Here is a 21,152-nt window from a genome sequence, read left to right as displayed (position 1 = left end):
GTAGATGGTGGAGGAGGGAGCAGGAGATAGATGGGGGGGAGGCAAGAGTGGTGGGAAACAGGTGAGGCATGGTGTGAGGGGAAATGAAAGAAAAAAATTGTTAAGTAATGTTTATATCAAAAGCTTTCTCTCCAGCTTACTCGCACAATACGTCTCCCGTCCTGCACCATCTTCTGAAGAAAGAACACGTAACACTCACAGTACCAGCCCCCATGGTCCGGAAATCTCATGTCTGTTTAAATAGTAATAATTCTGTTCTTCTCTACCACACTTTGCTTCCTCATGAGGATGTGTGCTGTTGCTGTGGATAGAAAAAAAAATGCAACAAAAGAGAGAATGAGGACAAATTCTTTGACCAAAATTCAGTCTAGACAATTAAAACACCACCTCCTCAAACCACAGACTCCGGTCAATGTCTCGGCCATTACTAAAAGAAAACACTTCAATAGAAAGAGACTCTGTTGCACACATAAATATTTGTAAACTACAAAATCAATGCAAAGCTGAGTACAATTAACTGACCAAGTGGCCAATGGTTGATGACAATATATACCTGCAGGCTAACAGTCAAAGTCACAATTCCACCTAAAGATGAACTAATGCCTCCATCAAACTTCATCACAAACCATCCAAACTGATGCTGGGATTCATCCTCTAGACACAAGTGTTGGTACAGAAGATGATAGACTGTCGAGGGGCCTGACCAACATTACTGAGGCAATCAGTCAAACCTGCAGGCATAGAAACAGGATTATTTCAACATAAGGCAGTCAGGTAAGCAAAGCACAATAAACACACACTTCAAATAAAATGGGCCTACCTTCACTCCCGAACACAATGGCTTTTCTTGATGACAGAATGTTAATAGAAATCACAAAGCAATCTGCTAAAAAGACAGAGTCAACGTACCTCCACATTAAGAGATACAAGATACCATGTCAGGTTACCTCAACACTGTAATACTGAAAAAGGAGAGACATTTGATTACATAGTGAATCCAAATATGCGAAAATCTGTACCAATAAATTCAAATATATTTTAAAATACAATGACCAGGCTATTGGAAATAACAAAGCAGAAAGGATCCATTACCACTGTTGTGGTTGAACTCCTCATTCAATTAACACATGCAACCAAAATGAGGGACACATCGGTGCGTTAAACTTTTGATTTTTTTTTTTAATTCAATCCAAGAGTCACATCGACAAGTTATATCATAGCAGTCCTGAACAGACACATTCAAAGTAGCTTGCAGTAATGACTCCTCATCATCAAAATGCATTAATAAAATAAAACCTGTAGAGTATAGAAAAAAGACAGGAAGTGAAGCTACGAGGAAAACAGGTATCAGTTTCCTGGTCCGCATACGAGGAGCCATCAGAAAGACAATATCGCTCGGTCAGAGTACACAGATCTTTCGTCTTAGGCTCACAGCTGGACAAACAGTGGTAAGCAGGCAGCAGTAGCATAAATACAAGGTCATCTCAAACTCTTGCAGGATTACATCTTCTCAGACTGATAGCAAATAAAACTCATAATCCTCTAATGAGGTATTTGAAATAATCATTTTTTAAAACATGTGAAAATAACTCACTTACTCGACTTTAATATTCTTATATAACCCCTGTGCGGAATTGTTTAGAATGGAAACCTGAATGTAATTGACTTGCAGACGATATATGATATAGATGGAATGGAATTATGAGTCAAAACAAAAACAAACATAAGGAGTGACTCTGGCTCAGAACACTTCAAAAATATCATGTGAAGATCATATAATATGCATCAGTTGTACTTCCACGGTCAGATTTCCCACCCATGTACAAAAAGAGCAGAATTTGCCTTTAAACATACAGCCTGAATTGTACATGCCGTTAAATTCACATTCATTAAATACTTTCCATTCCACGGTGCAAACCATTTCTCGTCACTTACATCCATACAACGTTGCAAAGTACACAAAGTCTTTTTAAAGCTACGGACTTTCCACAATCCTGAGACAAAGTATAACGGTTGGTCAAGACGGCGTTTTAAATGTTCAACTTGAACTGTTTTATAGAGTTAAAAATGGGGTATAGGAATTGTCATTACTTATAGTCCCTAATTTTCTCTACGGTCCAATTAAAAAAAAAAACAAAAAAAAACAACTTTGTAAACAGTATCGAGTTACAATACCATAACCCGAGAAAATTACAAGCTTTACAGCAATGTGACATTTCTGAAACATAATTAAAACAAAGAAAAGACAATCACAAGCAAAGTAGAGCAAGACTAAAAGATTGTGACGAAACGTGTTAAACTATTAGGTTACATGTGCGCACAGTCTGGAGTGTGTAGAATTTGTGAGATGTGGCCCGTCATGTGGTGGCAGACATCACCTCCTCAAGGCCCGAAACACTTGACACATTCTCACTTTCTCAAACATGCATAACAAGACTGAATTCAAACGGAATAAAAAGTGTACATTTAAAAACCATGACTTGTTAGGAAAATGTCCACTGGAGATCAGCGCTTTGAAGCAGCTTCTTGATTGTGACAGGATTGTCTATACATTCTGTTTTTATAGCATAAAAATTCAATAGATTCAAGGCTATCGGTTTCCATATGAAATCTGCATTTTGTTTCCAAGCAGTCAACTCAGCAATAATAGTAACAATATAACAATACTTTACACTGTGTAGGAGGAATACAGCACAAAAAGAACAACTGCAGTATTGTACAAAGGAAAATGAAAAAAAACATGTGGCTCAAGTTTCACCATCAATATATACTGCAGAGGAGAGAACAAAGATCTCTATCATGGCAGTGAAAATAAAAACCATTCATATATGTATATAAAAAAATTCACAAAATGTCCCGCATTTGGAATATTCAAAATACATATAAGAACTCTTCAAAAGTAATACGTCGCTAGAAGGCTTGAGAAATATTGTGAAATATTGCTTCACCGAAAGCCATAACGGGGAAAACACGTACAATGACGCGTGGCCATGGATGTGATGCTCACCAACACGACGAACATGGGTTAAAAAGAAGAAAAGCAGTGCATTATTTCTGTTCAATTAACAAAAAAAATAAAACAACAAGTACAACTGGCTGCAAACAGTTTTTGACCTGCTTCATTTCAACTGCTCAGAAGAGGTTTTCCCTTTGACAATTAAGGTTCCTATAAAAAAGACATAATATAAAGCTAGTTTTCTAGTTAGGTGGCTGCATAATCTACCTTTAAAAGGTGTGTATATTTTTAAGTTGTGGAGTAAAGACTAAATATAAATACTATTAAAGTGTGTATCTCTTGATTCACTGGACAGATTGTAATTAAAATGAATAACTTTAACACCAGCAAATACAAATGTGTCTATAATCTGCCTGATTTAAGATAAATCGTATCATCTTCTATATCAACTGATAAGATCTAGATCAGCTATAAGATCATAGGTCCATCACATCTATGAATATAAATACATTTTGTGGCCAGACCATGCAAGCACATTTAGTGAGAAGTCAAGTCAAACAAATGTGAAGAATGCAGACATAACTATTGTAACATGTGAATAGTGTTCCTCTCTAGACTAAAAAAAGTGATAATGCATAAACTGTGCATATATGCAAAAATGAAATATAGCATGTAGGTCAAATTCACGGGTGAAAACGGGGCAATATTTCATGATCACACGTTTCACAACATACGGGAAGAGTAAGAATTTCAGTCACGCTAATGAGTCGTGTGGTGGGAAATGGATGAAATATTACAGGTGTGCAGTAGTGCAATGCAAAAAAGGGGAAGAGTACGACCTTACCTTTGGAAAACCCAACTTAGCCACTAATCTAATGTGCTTTCAATGGTCATACATTGTGATTTTTTTTGTTGTTTTTCCTTGAAAGCCATTACACCACTAACTGTAAAAGGACAGTACAAACATGACAGTTGAATTTATATCACCAGATCAGTTTTTGGTCCACATTTTGTGATTATGAAATTGAATTGAAAAGACACAATCATCTGCCAGCATGACAGGGAAAACATAATGGAAATTAATGTGATTGAGAAATGACTAGGCAGACGTTACGCCAGAATAAAGAAAAAGAAAAAAATGCACATAACCCAGTGAGCATCAAAAATGATGACATCATACAAGTAAATTTTTCATTTTTGTCACTGGACCCTGAGCTAAATCAAATATATCATTGCAGATATATATATATATATATATATTTACACACACATATATATATCTAGATATGGTTGTATATAGAACAGGCTCATACCAATTATGATCATCAATTCACAGAGACCCCAGTTCACCTCAAATGTGTCGACAAAAGCTGAACGCTTGTAGTGGTCTAACAATTGTCACTGGTAACCGCAGACCTCCCTTTTTAACATAAATAATCCTCAATACTGCTCAAAATAATATGAAGCCATGCATTCTGCCCGTTTAAAGGGCAGCTACCATTAAAAAAGGAGAAAGCAATAACAAATAAAAAATAATCAACACTAAATTTCACAAAAGATTTGTTCACTTTAGGGCTTTTTTTCTTGCTTCCCTCGTGTTACAACATGCACAGTCCACACTGTGTTGGAGGGAAAATAAATTTCCCCCAGCAATTATTTTTTATAAGTGCTTGCCCTTCAAGTATTCAAGCATTATATCTGAAACAACCAGTGTTTGGCATTTTGATATTTGATCCTTGCTATAAAAAGAAACAAACGGGGGAAAAAAAAGGAATATATAACAAAATAAACTGTTACCAGGCTGAAAATAACCTCAGAAGATACCATGAATACACTATGAATAAAAAAAGGGCAAGGTAAACTTTCTAATATTTTGTAAGCTGTGGTTTGCTAAATGTAAGTTACTCACACAGCGTCCTCTCACCAGGAGAGGAGTCACTTTTCTCCCACTACATTTTGAACCATTTCAGTTGTGTTTCTTGAGGATTTCATATATTGTACCATCGTGGTCGTTGGTGCTAAAGTCAGGGCAGATACCGTTAACAGTTTTGAGGGTGGCAGTGCCTAGCGAGACCAGGGAAGACAGGCTGGGCTTCTTTTGGTGGCCGCGGCAAGGGCCGCTGCGGAGGGCCGCGTTTTCTGAGTGCAGGTACTCGGCAAATTCTGGCTGCTGCTCCACGAAGCTTCTGAACTTGCCTGTACAAAGACCACCAGAGGGCGCCAGAGACAAAGAAAATGACTCAGATTGAATTTTAAAACATGAACAGAGACAGACTACAATGAAGAACCTCATGGGGACAGACAAAAAGCAGGAGAGATGACAACTACTTTGATGAAGAAGCAAAGTTTTTAAACAAAGATTAAACTAAAAAAAAAATATATATATATATATTTTAGTCAATCAATGACTAGTGATGGTTCATTTCATTTGCTCTCTTACCAAATGTTATTTTCCCCGTGTCTTCAGAATCGATGGCAGTAAACAGACATGTCACGCCAAGGTGAGTCACTCCTAAAGCAGTCTTCAGTATAACTGCCAACTGCATCTCTGTGATGGCACCATCAACTTCTCCCCCAAACATCTGGAAGAGATAAAATGAAGGAAATGCACATGTCATCTCTGCAACTTTGTTTTGTCCCACTTTATAAATGGAAGTTCTTCCTCTAAAATGGTATGAGCTATGATAAATTGTGAGCTCCACTTTACTGCTCGATTGTGCAATTGTCATGCAATCTGAAAAACATACCGACTGCAAAGATAACCTCTGCTTGCAAAAACTACGACAACCAAAATGTGGTATTTTAGCGTTGAGTAACCGAAAACAAAACTTTATTCTGCCCTGCGATGTCACAAAAAAGATTGAAACTAAACATACCTTGAAGGCTAGTTTCATTGTTTCCAGAGTTTTGGCAGGTCTGCACACGACAGACAAGGCTATCACATACTCTCTGACATCTATGCAGTTATTTTCATGCTGGAAAACCAAGAGAAAACAACAGGTTATGAACAATAAAGAAAGGGGATATAAGCAAGCAGCAAAGGGTGACTGCTAGATTACAACTGACACAATGCTGCATTAGAACAGTGATTGCAAATGTATTCCCTAATGAAAAGTCAAATATAACAATCACATTCAAAGCTTATCGTTGTTTTCATACAGGTTCAAAAGGAGTAATCAACAGAGACACAATAAAGCATAGTCCTATCCACTAAGGAAGCCATCAAGGTTACAAGGAAAAAAAATAAAACTTATTACCTCATCAAAAAGAGCAAACATGTCTCGCAGCATGTCTGAAACTGGCACATCAAGGAATTGAGCAAATTCATTCAAGCCCAGCTTCTGTCCCCCCAGCGTGCTGGCTCTGTTCCCATACTCCCACAGAACCTTCTCTGCATTCTGTGGTTTGAGCCTGGAAGAAGAGTTGCAGGAATGTTTTTTTTATTTATTTATTAGCAAGTGGGAACAGGTAGAAAAGTATTACAATACACATTGAAAAGCTAAATATATTATTTAACCTGTATTTTGCAAAACTTCAATATTTTCAAATACTTTATTCACATTTTTCCAACCCTGTATTCTATCGAGAACCCCCCCCCCCCCCCCCCTTCTTTCAGTGGCTCTTGTCCCAGACACTGCCACAGTCAGTTCAGGGAGGGAGTAAAATGAGTGGACAATTGAAAGCCTCATATGACACACATGTTGGATCACAGGATACCCATCCAGATCACGTTCCACGCAGACAGCCAGCTGGAATCACCAACACAGGTGACAAGGACACAATGCCCAAATGCCTTTCCACCCACACAACCACACCACAAATCCCACTGCCAGAAATTTTTATTTGGATGGCTCTCACTTAGTCGTCATTGATGGGTACATATCATTGGAAGGTTTGAGTGACTCACCCCAGTCTCCTGACGAGTTTGGCAAACTCCAGCAGACAGGTGTCGACTGGCAGTTTGAGCTGGCCTTCAGCCATGGCCAGCTGGCAGTCGTCAAATGAATAGTCAGTGATGGGTACACCCAGGGCTCTGGGCACAGCAGAGGAAACAATAAATAATCACTTTGTGCAAACTATAACACAGTCTGCTGAAGGCTTGAAGGTAGCCAGTACAACTACATGTTCAGAACAATATGTACTTTTTTTTTTTCTCTGCTGTGCAAGTTTCTCATCGCAGGCTCACATCAGTGATGCAGAGAATGTGTGCGTGTGAGAGTGTGTATGAGACCAAAGGCGGTCAACGTAGCCTGAACGGGAGCACTGCAGAATAGGAGTTCACAAGTGAGGCAGGGCGGCTCATTTGTGCTTTACTGACACTTGCTGTGGTATGTGTGAATAAATAGTCATGCTAATTAAAGGAAACAGCAATTTGTGCATAGCTTTATTTTTTAAAAGGGTAGCCAGTGTGACTCTCTTTAGTAACACAACTCTTCCACAATCTAACCACAACTGTAACTGTGTTAATTAAGTCTCACCATCTGGCTTCCTGTTCAGGTGAAAGCCTGTTGATGCTCAGCCGTGTTGCGTAATGCACAACCCACAAAATTCTGGCAGGTATTTTTAACTGTGTCAATTAAAATGTCTAATACTCTTTTGTTGTAGTAAGTTGCTACACCTAAGCTAACCTGTTTGTTTTTAACTTATACGCAAGATCCAAAACCCTACATAATAATAATAATTTGGTTGACTACTTTTTTTCTTTGGTCCCACTGGTGCCATTGTGACACGCGCCCCCCCCCCAATACAATTTAAAAACCCAACCCCATTCATCTCCCTGCCCCCCTCTCTCTCACACACTCGTCTTTCCACAAACAGCATCTGCTGCCTTAATAAAATGATAATGCAAAGAACGATGTTCATGGTATTTTTCTTCTACAAGCGTCTCAGTTTGTAAAAGGAGGTCTTGGCCCTGATATAATTTTGGGTTTAATAATTTAGCTTTTATGATATTTAAAGAGGTGTATAACTTAAACAGACTGATACTCTATTCACTGCTTTGTTGTTAATTAAATAAATAGACATCAATTTATTACCTAACAGAATTTCTTTATGTACTCAAAGGTTAACTATAATATTATCAATACATTCGACTTACTTAGCCATGATGTTCCTCACGTTGATAGCAAACAGAGCAGGATTCTTTTTTTCTTCCTCTGATGGTGTGTATATGGGAAGGAACTGAGGAGTGAGCACATATAATGGCATTAATAATATGGTATCAAGTGAACTTTGCATGTGTAATGATATTGTATAAGCATTTACAATAATATATCAACATGGCATCAACATACCACAAATACGTTTATACATAAAGTTTGGAGAGACCAACTTAAATGCTTACTTCAATCACAAACTCGTTATGCAGCTGGCAAAGTGTCAGCCACAGTATTTTAAACCTGGATATGAAAAGGATACAATGAACAACAATTATCAAATAGAAATACAAAGGGCATTCAATACGGTCCATGTCTAAAGAGACAGACTGTTTGAATATTAGATATCTGTTTTTTCATTAACACAATTTCCAGCCTTCATTTTTCAAGTTTAGATTCAACGGCATTCTAGGGTTACGGTTAGGGCATGCCTTTAAGTGATTTAAATGTTTTAAGGTTCCGCTTTCGCGCTTTATACTCCACAGGAGGGTCACTAAACTAAATTTACAAAAAGATCATTTTGCACAATGTTTTATGTTCATGCATTCACATTATGTGCATGTTTACATATGTATAAGTTTGAGTGAGTGATTTAAACATTAGATATTATTACAACATCAAAGACTCCTCTCATCCTGGCCAACACCTGTTCCACCCTTTGCCCTCAGGGAGGCGATATAGGTCAATTAAATCACACATCACCAGCTTTTTTTCCCCAAGGCCATCTACTCATCTCTCAAACAGCACACACCAACTACAACCCAAGGACATTTATAAAAATAAACAAACATATATTGTGTAGTGGGGTATAATATTACACACTGACTTTCTATTGTATCATTTTAAAATAAAAGAGAATCCAATGACTGGCACATGAATGACAGATATTAAAAATGAAGAACTTACGCTCCAGGTCCTTGCCATGTCCATGTGATTGTGTCCTGGAAAAAAATACACAAAACATTTTTAGATTATTCATATATTTTCTTTTGACTTTCACTGCAAATGTACTTGAAAACCATGCATTTAAAAAAACATGGCACCAATGACCAGATTACTATGCAATTAATTAAGCAAAATAGTTTCTATGAATTCATGATGCAGTAGAGTCCCAGGTTAGTGACACTTTAAATACTTGACTGAATTATTCTCATACATTTGCCAAAGATGCCAAAAATTTGAACCAGCAAATTAATGCTTTGTTAATATCAGCTTTACATAGTTACTTACTTTCAAGACTTCCACAACTATTCCTATGGGCTAATGATTAATCTAGAATTGAATGGACAGTTAAACAGGATTATAGTGCAGTTCCATAGCATGGTTGTATCTATGGGATTTAAAAGCCACGTAAAATGTGCATGTCGACTGCTGCAGGAGAGTGTATTAGGTTAAGAGGCACACAATGTACCCATTTAGTGTAATGTCTGAGGGAACTACCGTACATTTCGGCCTATAAGCCGCTACTTTTTTCCCACGCTTTGAACCCTGCGGCCTATACACCAGTGCGGCTAATTTATAGATTTTTACTGGCTAACGGCCACCGGGGGGCACTCTCTAGCAGTAAACGCAAAAGTGAGACAGACTTCACTGAATGATGCGTCCGTGATCGCGACACATCATTCAGTGCTAGTCACACACTCACTCGCCATTCATAAAGTTGATGCATTCATAAACAAACTCCTTTGATAAGAGATTGAATCCTGGCGCCGCTACTGGTTACAACATGAAAACCTGCGGCTTATATTCAAGTGCGGCCTATATATGTACAAAATCAATTTTATTTTAAAATTTCGCTGGTGCGGCTTGTAGTCAGGTGCGCTCAATAGGCCGAAATTTACGGTACTTGGGCATTTTAAAGTTAAATGTCTGCTTACTCAGACAAAATAAGTCATTTGTTTTGATTTGCTAAATGTAGATTCAGCCCTTTTCTGACAGCAAGTATTTTCATTCCATCACCTAACAGTAAAGTCACTGTCAGCAATAGGTATTTAAATTAGAAGCAAAATCAACTTTAGGCTGGAAACCGTGATAAATAAATAAACCGTGATCAATGAATAATGTCCTTAGTTACAATGGCTTTAAGAAACAAAATGATGACAACACCAAATGCTGATTAAGGAAGGATCTCACAACATTACATGGGTTTCTGCCAAGTAAACAAAATGCCTGTGCTTTACTGGGACCATTTTTTTCTCATAAATACACTGAACTCCAATAAAAAAAAACAACAGCCGAAAAGGCCAAAGCTAATAAATGAAAATAACAGACTACAGTCACACTTAACCTGTAAGTAGGGAAATAGATGGAGAGTCATTCACATTTGCTTGATATATCAAACATCATTCAACTGAACCATTGAGCAAAGTTACTTGACATGGCATAAAATAATCTTACCAGTTTATTAGGGTAACGAATCACCACAGGCTGCACTGGTACAGCTGGGATGAAGGCTCCTGGAAGAGTAAGATGTAAAGTATTTATTTCAATAAGAATTCTACCATATAAAATGACCATAGTGATTTGAAAAAGTGCTCTCAATGACTAATCCTCATGGCAGGCTAATCTTCAAAGTCTTTTTCTTACTCATTTCGTATATGTATGCAACAACAAACAACTTCATCTTAAGATAAATGCGAGGTGAAACTTTAACTTCCATATCACAAATCAACAAGAACAGACAACTTTAAAAGAATAAGAAAAGAAAAGAAAGCTCAGTGACAGGAGAGACGTTACCTGGTTTAAAGGTGATTAAGCAGGATCTATTGGTGCATGTGCCCTCTGGAAAAATCATTATCTGTAGGTGAGAGAAGGCAATAGGTTAGCTATTGAAAAATACAAAAGAGCAAGTTAGGACAGCATGCTGTACATCAATTTTTCGATTAATTCAAGGAATGCGTCGCTGCCTGTCTGTCTATCACATAACTGTCCAACAGCTCACTTGACAGGCTTCTACTAGTTGCAATTAACTTGGTTACTTTAAGTTGGATGCAGTTACGTCACAATGCAATGTGGAGTTTTACAGACAGAATGTTTGCCAGTGGGGAAATAAAACTTGCAGTTACAGTTGGCAAAATACCTTAAGTGTGGACAAAATGTTGGTTTAATAAAAACTAGTCATTATGACTAATTTGAAAATACATCTACAGGGGATGTATGCCAGTTACTGTATTTAGGTCACTTAACTAGTGTTGATGTTTGTTCTGTATCATGTCATCTCTTTGGTCAGCAATAAGTGCTTTTACACTGACTTGGCAGATGTACATTATTACAACTTTACAAAAGTGTTTGTGTGACTTTCATTTACTTACCTGAGGCCATTTCCCTCCAGAATGGGCTCTACGTTTGATTTCCTCCACAGTCTTCTTTCTTGAATCTTGGTCTGACCGTGATACAAACACTGGCCTGATGAACTTAATTAAAGCTAGAAACAAAAACCAAAGAGAACAGGGGATGCATGAATAGAAGTGCATTTTGTTTCACAACTAAGCAATCTTAACTTATTTTCATTATGTGCATAAGGTTTATTAAGAGTGAATATATGGAATTGCAATAAGAATTGTCTAGCGCTTTATCCTCCACGTGAGGGTTATATGAACCCATGTTATTATTTCACAAATGATAACATAAATAACATGTATGTTGTTCCACATCAGATGTGTGATTATGTCACAAGTGCCACATTAGGACTCGAAAATAATATACTACAAAGAAATACACTCACAAGTATCCAATGGCTGGAGGAGTACTTCTATTTTCAAGTTAAGTGTAACAGCCTAGATTAAGTTCTCACACAAGACTGAAACCATTTGAGGCTTTCATTTCCTATTGCCTAACTACTAGATTGTACAACACTGGGTTAGACTTCTCACAACAATGCAATAGATGGAGCATTATCACATGAGAACATGAGGTTTGCATAGTGTATGATCTGCAGGGCAACCTTTGAGACAATAGCTTCTCTGTAGGTCATCTAAGCTTAACAGGTGTTCAATTGCCAACAGAAAATGCTGCTGGTTTTCAAATATTTTAGATTTCATTGGCAGGAGATCACAGATGTGGGAAGAATTTAATTACACATTTCATTTTTAGCAATGCAATAAAAAATGAGCTAGGTCTATGTTGTAGGCAGCCCTGTGACTCAATTAAAACAGAAAGGAACAAAAGGAAAAGGAGAGTTTGAGGCTGTGAGAAGAAGAAATGGATTCCAACTGTGAGCTGTCTGCCTACAGGACAGGATTATGTCTCTAGTACCAAGACACACAACACACGTCACTGTGGCTGATCAGGTCTTAATGTTTATTCTGGATTCCACTTACTCGGCCAGGATTGGCATCTACTACCTCTCGCAAGAAAAATAAGGGACTGTTTAAACTAATGGAACAAAGATGGCAAATGCCAGTATCTTATTAAAACAACAATGTGTGCCCTGATTCTGTCAAAACATCATCTTAGCTGACTGCATTCGGTTGACAACAGTATTTCTTTGTCAAAGTAAAAATTTGTTCAACTACAACACATGCAATTAATGTTGCAGTAACTTGACATTTAGTAGGTAGAGCAGGGGGAGGAAAAATAAACTATAAGAACATAGATCTTGGCCTCAAGCTCACCAGGGACATAAGAACAATTGTTTAAACTGGCAAATAATAAAGTAAGTGGACGTGCAAGCTCACAACATACTGGAACAATACACAGGTTAGTAGAAACTGCTAACAGTGCATGTACATACTGCAGCCAATCACTGATAACTCTGATATTTACAAAAGGTTTTTCTGATGAAAGCAAATAAACAAAAAAAACATAAAAGGAGACTGCAATGCGGGCAGGTTTATAGTTCTCAAGCTCTCTACTTTACCAAGATTAAATTTTAAATAAATGTTCTTTCATTTTTGGTCCCGATACAAACTTTGATGGCCAAACTAATCAAGAAAGCAATGCCAAGAATAGATTAGTAAATTCATTATCAATTCATTTTATAATCAATTACTCATTTGAAAAACAAGTTATCTGATTTTTTTCAGCTTCTTGAAAAGTTCTTTGCTTCATATAACAAAGAAAATCATTGAGACAAAATCATTTTGGTTTTGAGGATAAAAACAAGACATTTGAACACTGGTCAACATTTTCAATATTTTTGGACAAAACCAAATAATTACTCAGTTAATCAAAAAATAATTGACAGATTAAGCGATTATGAAAAATAATTGTTAGTTGCAGCCCTAATTACTGTCTTACTGTTTCTGTAATTACTGGTAATTATTGTCTCTTCATATTACCTTTAATCTCTAGTTTATATACCATTTATAGCACCAACTAATATAGGGAGGCTTTAACTTCTAGCTTTTCTTCTATAACTTTCTTAAGTATGTTTTGTTCTGTTGTGTGTGAGTGTGATTGTTTATACAGACAAAATATTTGATTTGTATTGTCAGGGAGTGTTAAATGAGTATAACAATAAAATGTATTGGACTATTACGTAGATATGAATGTTAAAATAAATTATTACATTATGTATTTAAATATTTTACAAAATTAACTTCTGAGACAAAACAAACAAACCAAAGGTGCTACTTTTTAAAAACTTCTGCTTCAAATAAGGCAATTGACCTTATTATTATTATTATTATAATATATTATATTATTATTTGTAGAAAATAATATGGATTTGCTTCATAACACACTGTGCAGTGGAACACACATGTGGCTGTAATACCATTTGGAAATAACGGTCTAATGACAGAGATGTATTACTGTCAAATACATTTTATATCATGAAGAATTTGATTTTACCATATATGTAAAGCTACTTACTGCCCCAAAGAGGTATATCCCTGCTCTCAGCCTTCATGACTATTGAGGCCATTGACATTGTGACTGGGATGGCATCAAAGTAAGATGAGTGGGGTGCCAGGGTGAGAATGGGAGCTTCCGCAGGTAATGCTTTTTGCCCTTTTACAGTCAGCCAGTGGAAACCTCCTGCAAACCACATGACCCGCATGATGATCTTCAGAATTATGTCCACCAGTCTGGAAACAAAGATCATAATTCATGTGAGATTTTATTACTTAACTTAAGATATGGACAGACAATAAACAAGGGTAGGTGAGGTGAAGTTTATCAATTATATTACATTCAGGAAATAACACCAACATAAAACAAACACCTTTCCTCAATTTTAACAAAAGCTATTTGCTTCCACTAGAACTCATCAACACACATTCATTTCAGATAAGTGTTCAAGAAGAGTCCTGTTTCTGCTGTGGAAGACTGAGGTTCACACAATACAACTGTTAATACATCAAAATCAAGAGCACAGTTTGCTTGATGAGCCAAAATGTTGTAGGTTTTTAATTTTTCACTGTGGTGTTGGTGTGTTCATTATAGTTACAGTCATATAATCAAGGGTGTTAATTAGTATCACTAAGCAAAAATTAAAAGCTTTACATTACAGTGTATGACAATGTATGTGAAGTAGCATTTTAAGCCCTGTGGTTTTCTGTGCTGAAACAGCATTGGTGATAGCCCATAAGCTTGTCATGACAGTAGCCCTCAGGACAAGATTGACCAGTGCAGCTTCTCAGTACCATATTCCCAAACAGTTGAATAACTGCAGAGATATTGAAAGTGAAAGTTATCTTGGAAAAAGGGGCAGAAGCACTCTTTCATTCAACAAATGGCTTGTTGCAGAGAGATTGAGGGGCTGTCTCTGCTCCCCCTATATGCTCTGTATTAGCCTTGCTAAGTTCCACTTTAAAACATTAAAAAAATCCCAGCATCTACAGGTTAAAGTGTCAAATATTTAGTGTGACTAACCCTTATACTTGAAAAATAGCACGACCCTGGCTCTATAGAAGACCAACTTTCAGTCACATCACTCCAATAATTACATAATTGACCGACATAAAAAGACAAAGCAGGTGGTAAGACTTTAGCACAGTATTGTATGTCTCAGCATCACTTGTATGACAAAATTCACTATTTACAAGCAGAAACACATTATGCACATGGAGCACCCACCTCCTCCAGAGGCACTGGGGTTGCACGGTAGTCTCAGGGTGCCCTACTGTGGCCAGGAAGGCAAAAGGCCAAGCCAGCAGCATCATGAATGCAGCTATGAGTAGACGAATGGGGAAGAGTGTGACCGTCATTAATGCAATCTGGAAGAAACGGAAAAGGGGATAAAAAAGGGTTACAGAAACAGATTCAGATCAACACAATATTTGTCACCTTTAATTACTGTGGTCTAACTATAACTGATGCAAGTACAGGCTGTAAAATGACTATCATTCATTCAACAACACAGATATGCAAATTCTCAATCAATAAAGAACATTAAATTAGGATTTTGCATATCTCCATATTTTGTGTCATTGCTAACATCTGGTAAATTCTGTAACTTTTTGCATTTAAGAAATACTGTGTGTGTTCATAGTGGAACACAGTGTGGACACAATGGAAAAAAAAAAAAAAAAAAAAAAAAAAAAAAAAAAAAAAAAAAAAAAATTTTCTGCCACTGAATAACTGTATAATGGCCACACTACTCAGTCAAATATAACAGTGAGGGTTAATGAGCAGTAAATTGAGGCTGAATTCGAAATCAGTCTCATCTTAGCTTCAGTCCCTGCAGCATTTCTTCTAAAATGTGTTGTGTTGTCCAGCAAGGCCATGATAATGTCCAGTGTATAAGCGTACAGCTGTTATTTATCTGTAGCCAATATTGCCACAGGGGAAACACCAGTTTTATTTTCTTCCTCATTTAGTTGTTGTTGTATTTAAATGGTCCATTAAAGTACAATTGATACCAACTCAGACTTCTATATTGACTTTTTTTAAGTGGGCTCAGGGATTGACTGAAAAAGCACACATACTCATGATAATCTGATCCATACCAAATGCCAAAAGTTTACTACATAATTAGATTATAGTCCAACGGATTATTTTAGGTGTCTGTGTGTGGCCCTACGGTGGACTGGCAAACTGTCCAGGGTGTACCCCGCCTATCGCCCTATGTCAGCTGAGATTGGCACAGCACCCCCCATGACCCTCCGGTGGAGGACAAAGCGGTAGATGATAATAGATGAATGATTTTAAAATCTTTAAAATAGCATTTTCAAGAACTTCAGAAAAAAAAAATATTATTGACTTCTGTAAAAGAAAAAAAGGACATCTAAACATCCAATATGCAATGAAGCCTAACTACACTTGCATAATAGACCTATACAGTACACACAGGCAGCACATCTGTGGCATGGCCTCGCTACACAGCTCCATGCATCAGCTACGCAATTGAAAACACAAGCAATAATCCAAGAATTATGTTAATAATACACAATTTAAAGGCATGTCAGTGTGTGAATCAACTCTTTTTCAGAATATGCACTTTATGAACTTCACATACTGTACAATTCATGTAAATGTTAAATGGTGCTCGTTGTTTTTTAAGCTCAAACAAAACCTGAAACTTCAGTGTTTGCTTTAATGGTGGTCATTTACTGAAGTGCTTTGTATGGCTCTCCGATAACACCACTTATCTAATCTTATGCCAATATTTGTTTTGATAACAACTACTAGGGACTATAAAGTCTGTCTACAGACAATTTGTCTGACAGTTAAATCAACTTAAAACAGTCGTTTAAAAAACTGCTTTCTTTAAATGAATGCCATTGCACAGTAAATAGTTTTCTTAGGTTCAAGAGTAGTATTCCTACCACTTCCAACAGTCACACACTAGTTTCTTTTGTCTTATCATAGACTTTTAAACCATTTACATTTCCAGGATGCACTGAAAATACATCTATTAATTATGGACTTCCTCCACACACTTAAACACATCTGAAATCCACTCTTTTGCACAAGAAAAAGCCAGCAATGGAAGTACTGCTATTTATTTTTTTTATCGTAAAAGAGGATTTGTCAGGAATGTTTGAGAGCCTCTGGATAATGCACTTGTTAAAAATTTATTCAGACCTAGAGCATGAAAGCATGGATGTCACTTAAAATTTAAATACAAGCAACTCTACAAAAGACGAGTTATTCAGGCAACAGTCTGAATTCAGGCTCTTAATAAAAAGGCATTTTTAAAAATATGCAGTAGAGTTTGTCAAATACAAAATAAGGACTGGTGAGACTATTTATTTTAAGCTGCCAACATAGGGTGAAATGCGTAAATACACAGATAATAATATAGAAAATGAACTGCAATTTACAGGTCATAATAAAACTGCAGAAACAAACGCTGAGTGAGCTGAAGCTGGTCATAGGTAAAAAGGTAAAGCAACAAGTTGTTATGATGTCCACAGAAATACTAACCTACAGTATAGAGTCTTTTTTCAGCAGAAACCGTGCGACTTCCGGTTTGACATTTCTGGTCAGTAGTCATTTAGCTTTATGCCACAAGCATGACAACAGCTTTGACAGATAATATCGCTTGTGTGAAGTCAGGGGTTGTTATAACATAAATTAGTTTAAGTGAAAGGCTTTAATAAAACAGGAAAGTTTCGATGGTGATTCAAGAGGCAGGCCAGGAGATGAACATCAATGCAATTCTGCGGAATTGAACCAGTATTTGAGGAAATTGACTGATGTGGCTAGTCATACATGTCTAAATTATTAATTAAACATACGCATTAATTAAAAGTTAACAAAACAGAAATTGATTGAAAAATAAATGAAATACCTCCACTTCCATTTGATTGTATATTGCACAGCAGACTCATAAACTGTGAGGTACAATGCCAAATTGGCTTGTTACAACAATAAATATTCAAGTCAGATAAAACTATTGACTCCTGGGCTTTTGATAAGGTACATTTACAGGAAATGGTCACAGCCCACAACCTTTTGCTCTAGCCTTGTATGAAACAGATTAGATTGTGTCTACCTCACGTGGATGTGAATGTGAAAGCAAGAGCAGCACTGAAAACAGCTGTTCCCAGTTACATCAGTATGAGGAAGCCAATTTCCATCACTCCATGGCCCACTTTTTGTTCACCACTTAGTGTTTAACCACTTAGAAATTGGATTCAAATGGCCAGCTACTGTACGCAAAAGTTGAAGCTGAAAAAAGCTTTAATGTGAGCTTAATGGGAGTTAGTTCCACAGCAGTAGATTGAGTATTTTACTTTAAATAAATAAGCTTCATTAATTCCTTCATTGACTTTAATATGTTACAGTTACATAAGATTCGGTTTTCCTTTATACAGAGTACGTCCTTCCCTTTCCCTTTAAACAATATTAAATATGTGGGAACCTCCCTTGGTCACTGTTGTAACACATTGTCTTGCATACCTGCTATGTCAACGCAGCACCATTCATAAAACAGCCATAGCAGTGCCCTACTTTCTCATTTACTAATGCTTTATATAAAATACCATCTACTATGCAACAAAACGTTTTACTGTTTTGTGCTTTAATTGGCAATAACGCCAGACATTAATAATATAAATAACAATTTATTTCCCCTAGAGCTATAAGTGAATTTGAGTTTAGAGACCAATATGAAATTGCAGCCTGGCATTTTAAGAACAAAATAAAAATCACATTGTGCTGTTTAGTAGGAAAGTGACACTCTTCACAAATCAAACCTCTCAAATCATCCCATTCCTTATGTAACTGTTTAAATGTATGAATGTGAATGTGCTTGGTGTACTGCTTAATGTTGACACATGGCTCAGGGTAAGTACATGCACAAGAATTGTGTTTACATGACATAAAATGCAAAGGCAGACCATGTGTAAAAAATTATAGACAGCCCCAGTTTAAACGTGTAAATTATGAGTGATTTTCATTATTCAACTCACATAACTGGAAAGAAAAAGATAGGTTAATGAGAATGTACACATATTCTGCATCCATTCCAAACTATTTTGAAAAGAGGAGTTAACAAATCAAAACCAATGACTGCAAGCAGGAGGTAGATTGCAAATAAACACAATGCAGGGGAGCCTAAAAGCTCTAATCTGATTATCATCAGCAATGATGGTTAGCGGTACTACAGGTCTGCTCTGTGAAGCAACACAGTAAAATATATACATTTCAAACTTAAACAATTAGGGGAAATCCATCGGAGCAGCGGATTTGAACATGACTGTCAGTTTGCCATCATATTCTCCACCTTCCATATCCACACGTGTTTGTTGGTGGCTGGGTGGGACGTACCTTTACAGCCAACGAACAAATCTAAGATAACATTGCACGGGCGGCTGGAAAAATGTGTTAAAACGTGTTGAAACCGAATGCCATTGTTCCAGCATGCGCTGTTAATACAAAAAACAACAACAATAATGATGGCAGGAGCAATAAGAGAGTAACAACCGAGGCCCAATGTTGTGCAAGCGACCATGCTCAAGTCACTGCATCTTCTTATAGTGGGTTATGAAGAATTCCTGAGCGAGATGGATTGGTTTTTACTATTTTAAACAGTCGTGAGTGAAACACACTATATCTGCAGCTAAAGAGACATAAACAAATCTCAGTCTTTGACTGAGACATGAAAGTCATACGCGGCGTCAACAGAGCATAAAAAAGAAGAGCGCAACATGTATGTAGCTAATGCTAGCTTGTTAGCTAACACTAGCTCAGCTGCAGACTACATGCAATCAGGGAAAAAACTGCCAAGTTGAATCTTGGTGACAGTCTCTCCACAGTGTAGCACTAAAGCGTCATATAAAATATTATAATATGCGAACATAATATAATAACTACCTTTGCCCTTTCCAGAGGGGTGAATTTCAAGACGTGCACAAAAGGGTTTCTGAACGGCGGCGCTTGATCCATTTTCTTCCCATCTCCTTCCATTGCACATTGCCTGTTACTCGGCAACCTCATTCTACCAATAAGCAGCGTCGGTCGAGGGTACAGATAAACGTCTCAATATTAAAAACAAAAAGAAAAGGATAATGCCAGAAAGGAGAACTCCTCACGCAAAACGCCGTTCCCCTTATCTTTCTTACGCCGTCTCTGCTAATTGAAGTGGCAGTACAGGGTTATTAACGTTATCTTCCTTCCCCGGACAGCATGGAGGGATAATGGTTAGCTCAAGGATTAACTGGGGGTATTTGAAGACGTCGTTATCTCCCTTCCTGCCGTGCGCAGGACGCCTTCCTCCGTGTGTTTCCAGTATGCTAGCTGTGGATGCTAACGGAGCCCCAATCCAGCGCCTCTCAACCGTGCGCACGCGCAGTGCCGTAAACTCTGGGTCTGGATCCCAGTGTGATGCTACTGGCACCACAATGTTTTGTTTTTTTCTTTTCTTTTATCACTGGCCGAGTGCATAGACAAAATAAAAGCAAGTGAAGGGCAGGCTAACGTAAACACTAAATATGTATGTGAGTGTTTTTAAACATTTATAGCAGCTTGCAGGCTGCGATTTGTGGGATAATACCTCCACTGCTGCCCGGAGGCGATCCTAGACTCTGAGGGCCCCGAGGCAAAGAAGCTAATTGGGGCCCTTCACTATGTCCCATCCTCATTACCAAATTTGGACTTCTTTTTATATCTCACTCTCCTTACTAGCAATGAGATCTGCCTCAGAACGAATGTTATTGTGTGAGTTTGTGAGAGACACAGTCGGTGTTCTTATGAGTATTTTTTGTGTGTGAATTATTAGCACGTTTGAAATATTTTTAGAATGTGTCCAATCAATGCAGCATCACATCGAGCTTCCTTTTCACCATTAACCAATAAGAGTGAGTGTTGTTGATGTCGTACAACGTACAGTCAACATTTAACATGGCTACAGATTGCTAGATTGTGTTTGGGGGGGATGCAATTTTTTCCCCTCATCCTCATAATTTATTTGTTTCTTTGCATCACACTTGACATGCATGGGAGGGTTCATTGTAATTTGCAGCCGAATTATCCATTTATGACATTTGGAGCACAAACACCCCTACAATACATAATAATTCTGTGAAATACCTCTTGAGCAACCAGTGAGTTTATAATGACAAGACAGACACAAGGGTACTCAAAAAATATTCCAAAAGTTGTCTCTTCCTGACAATCTGACAGCTGCAAAACAGCACCGGCCCAAACCT

The 21,152-nt window shown here is 37.3% G+C and overlaps 1 protein-coding gene across 1 annotated transcript; it reads right to left on the bottom strand.

Moving 5' to 3' along the window:
* Positions 1–1,158: 1,158 nt before the first annotated feature.
* LOC131471359 (lysophosphatidylcholine acyltransferase 1) lies at positions 1,159–20,286 on the bottom strand. The gene is made up of 14 exons (XM_058647873.1): positions 19,819–20,286; positions 15,133–15,272; positions 13,927–14,141; positions 11,424–11,536; positions 10,849–10,909; positions 10,510–10,568; positions 9,019–9,053; positions 8,301–8,355; positions 8,055–8,137; positions 6,864–6,989; positions 6,214–6,367; positions 5,833–5,931; positions 5,397–5,538; positions 1,159–5,152 (listed from the first exon to the last, which is right to left on the bottom strand). Exons 1-14 carry the CDS (start codon positions 19,939–19,941, stop codon positions 4,923–4,925), a joined length of 1,635 nt encoding a protein of 544 aa, XP_058503856.1. The 5' UTR covers positions 19,942–20,286; the 3' UTR covers positions 1,159–4,922.
* Between the last annotated feature and the right edge of the window lie 866 nt (positions 20,287–21,152).

Source organism: Solea solea, chromosome 13 (genome assembly GCF_958295425.1).
Source record: "Solea solea chromosome 13, fSolSol10.1, whole genome shotgun sequence".
Lineage (NCBI taxonomy): Eukaryota > Metazoa > Chordata > Actinopteri > Pleuronectiformes > Soleidae > Solea > Solea solea.
Note: the sequence above shows the minus strand (reverse complement) of the source record. Positions and strands in the feature narration are given on the sequence as shown.

Excerpts from the sequence above, each read along its gene's own strand:
- LOC131471359 (XM_058647873.1), bottom strand. The coding sequence starts at position 19,941 with ATGAGGTTGCCGAGTAACAGGCAATGTGCAATGGAAGGAGATGGGAAG. Across the intron at positions 9,054-10,509 it reads TTCGTTACCCTAATAAACTG|GACACAATCACATGGACATG; the intron begins GTAAGATTATTT and ends ATTTTTTTCCAG. Across the intron at positions 8,138-8,300 it reads ATAACGAGTTTGTGATTGAA|TTCCTTCCCATATACACACC; the intron begins GTAAGCATTTAA and ends CTCACTCCTCAG.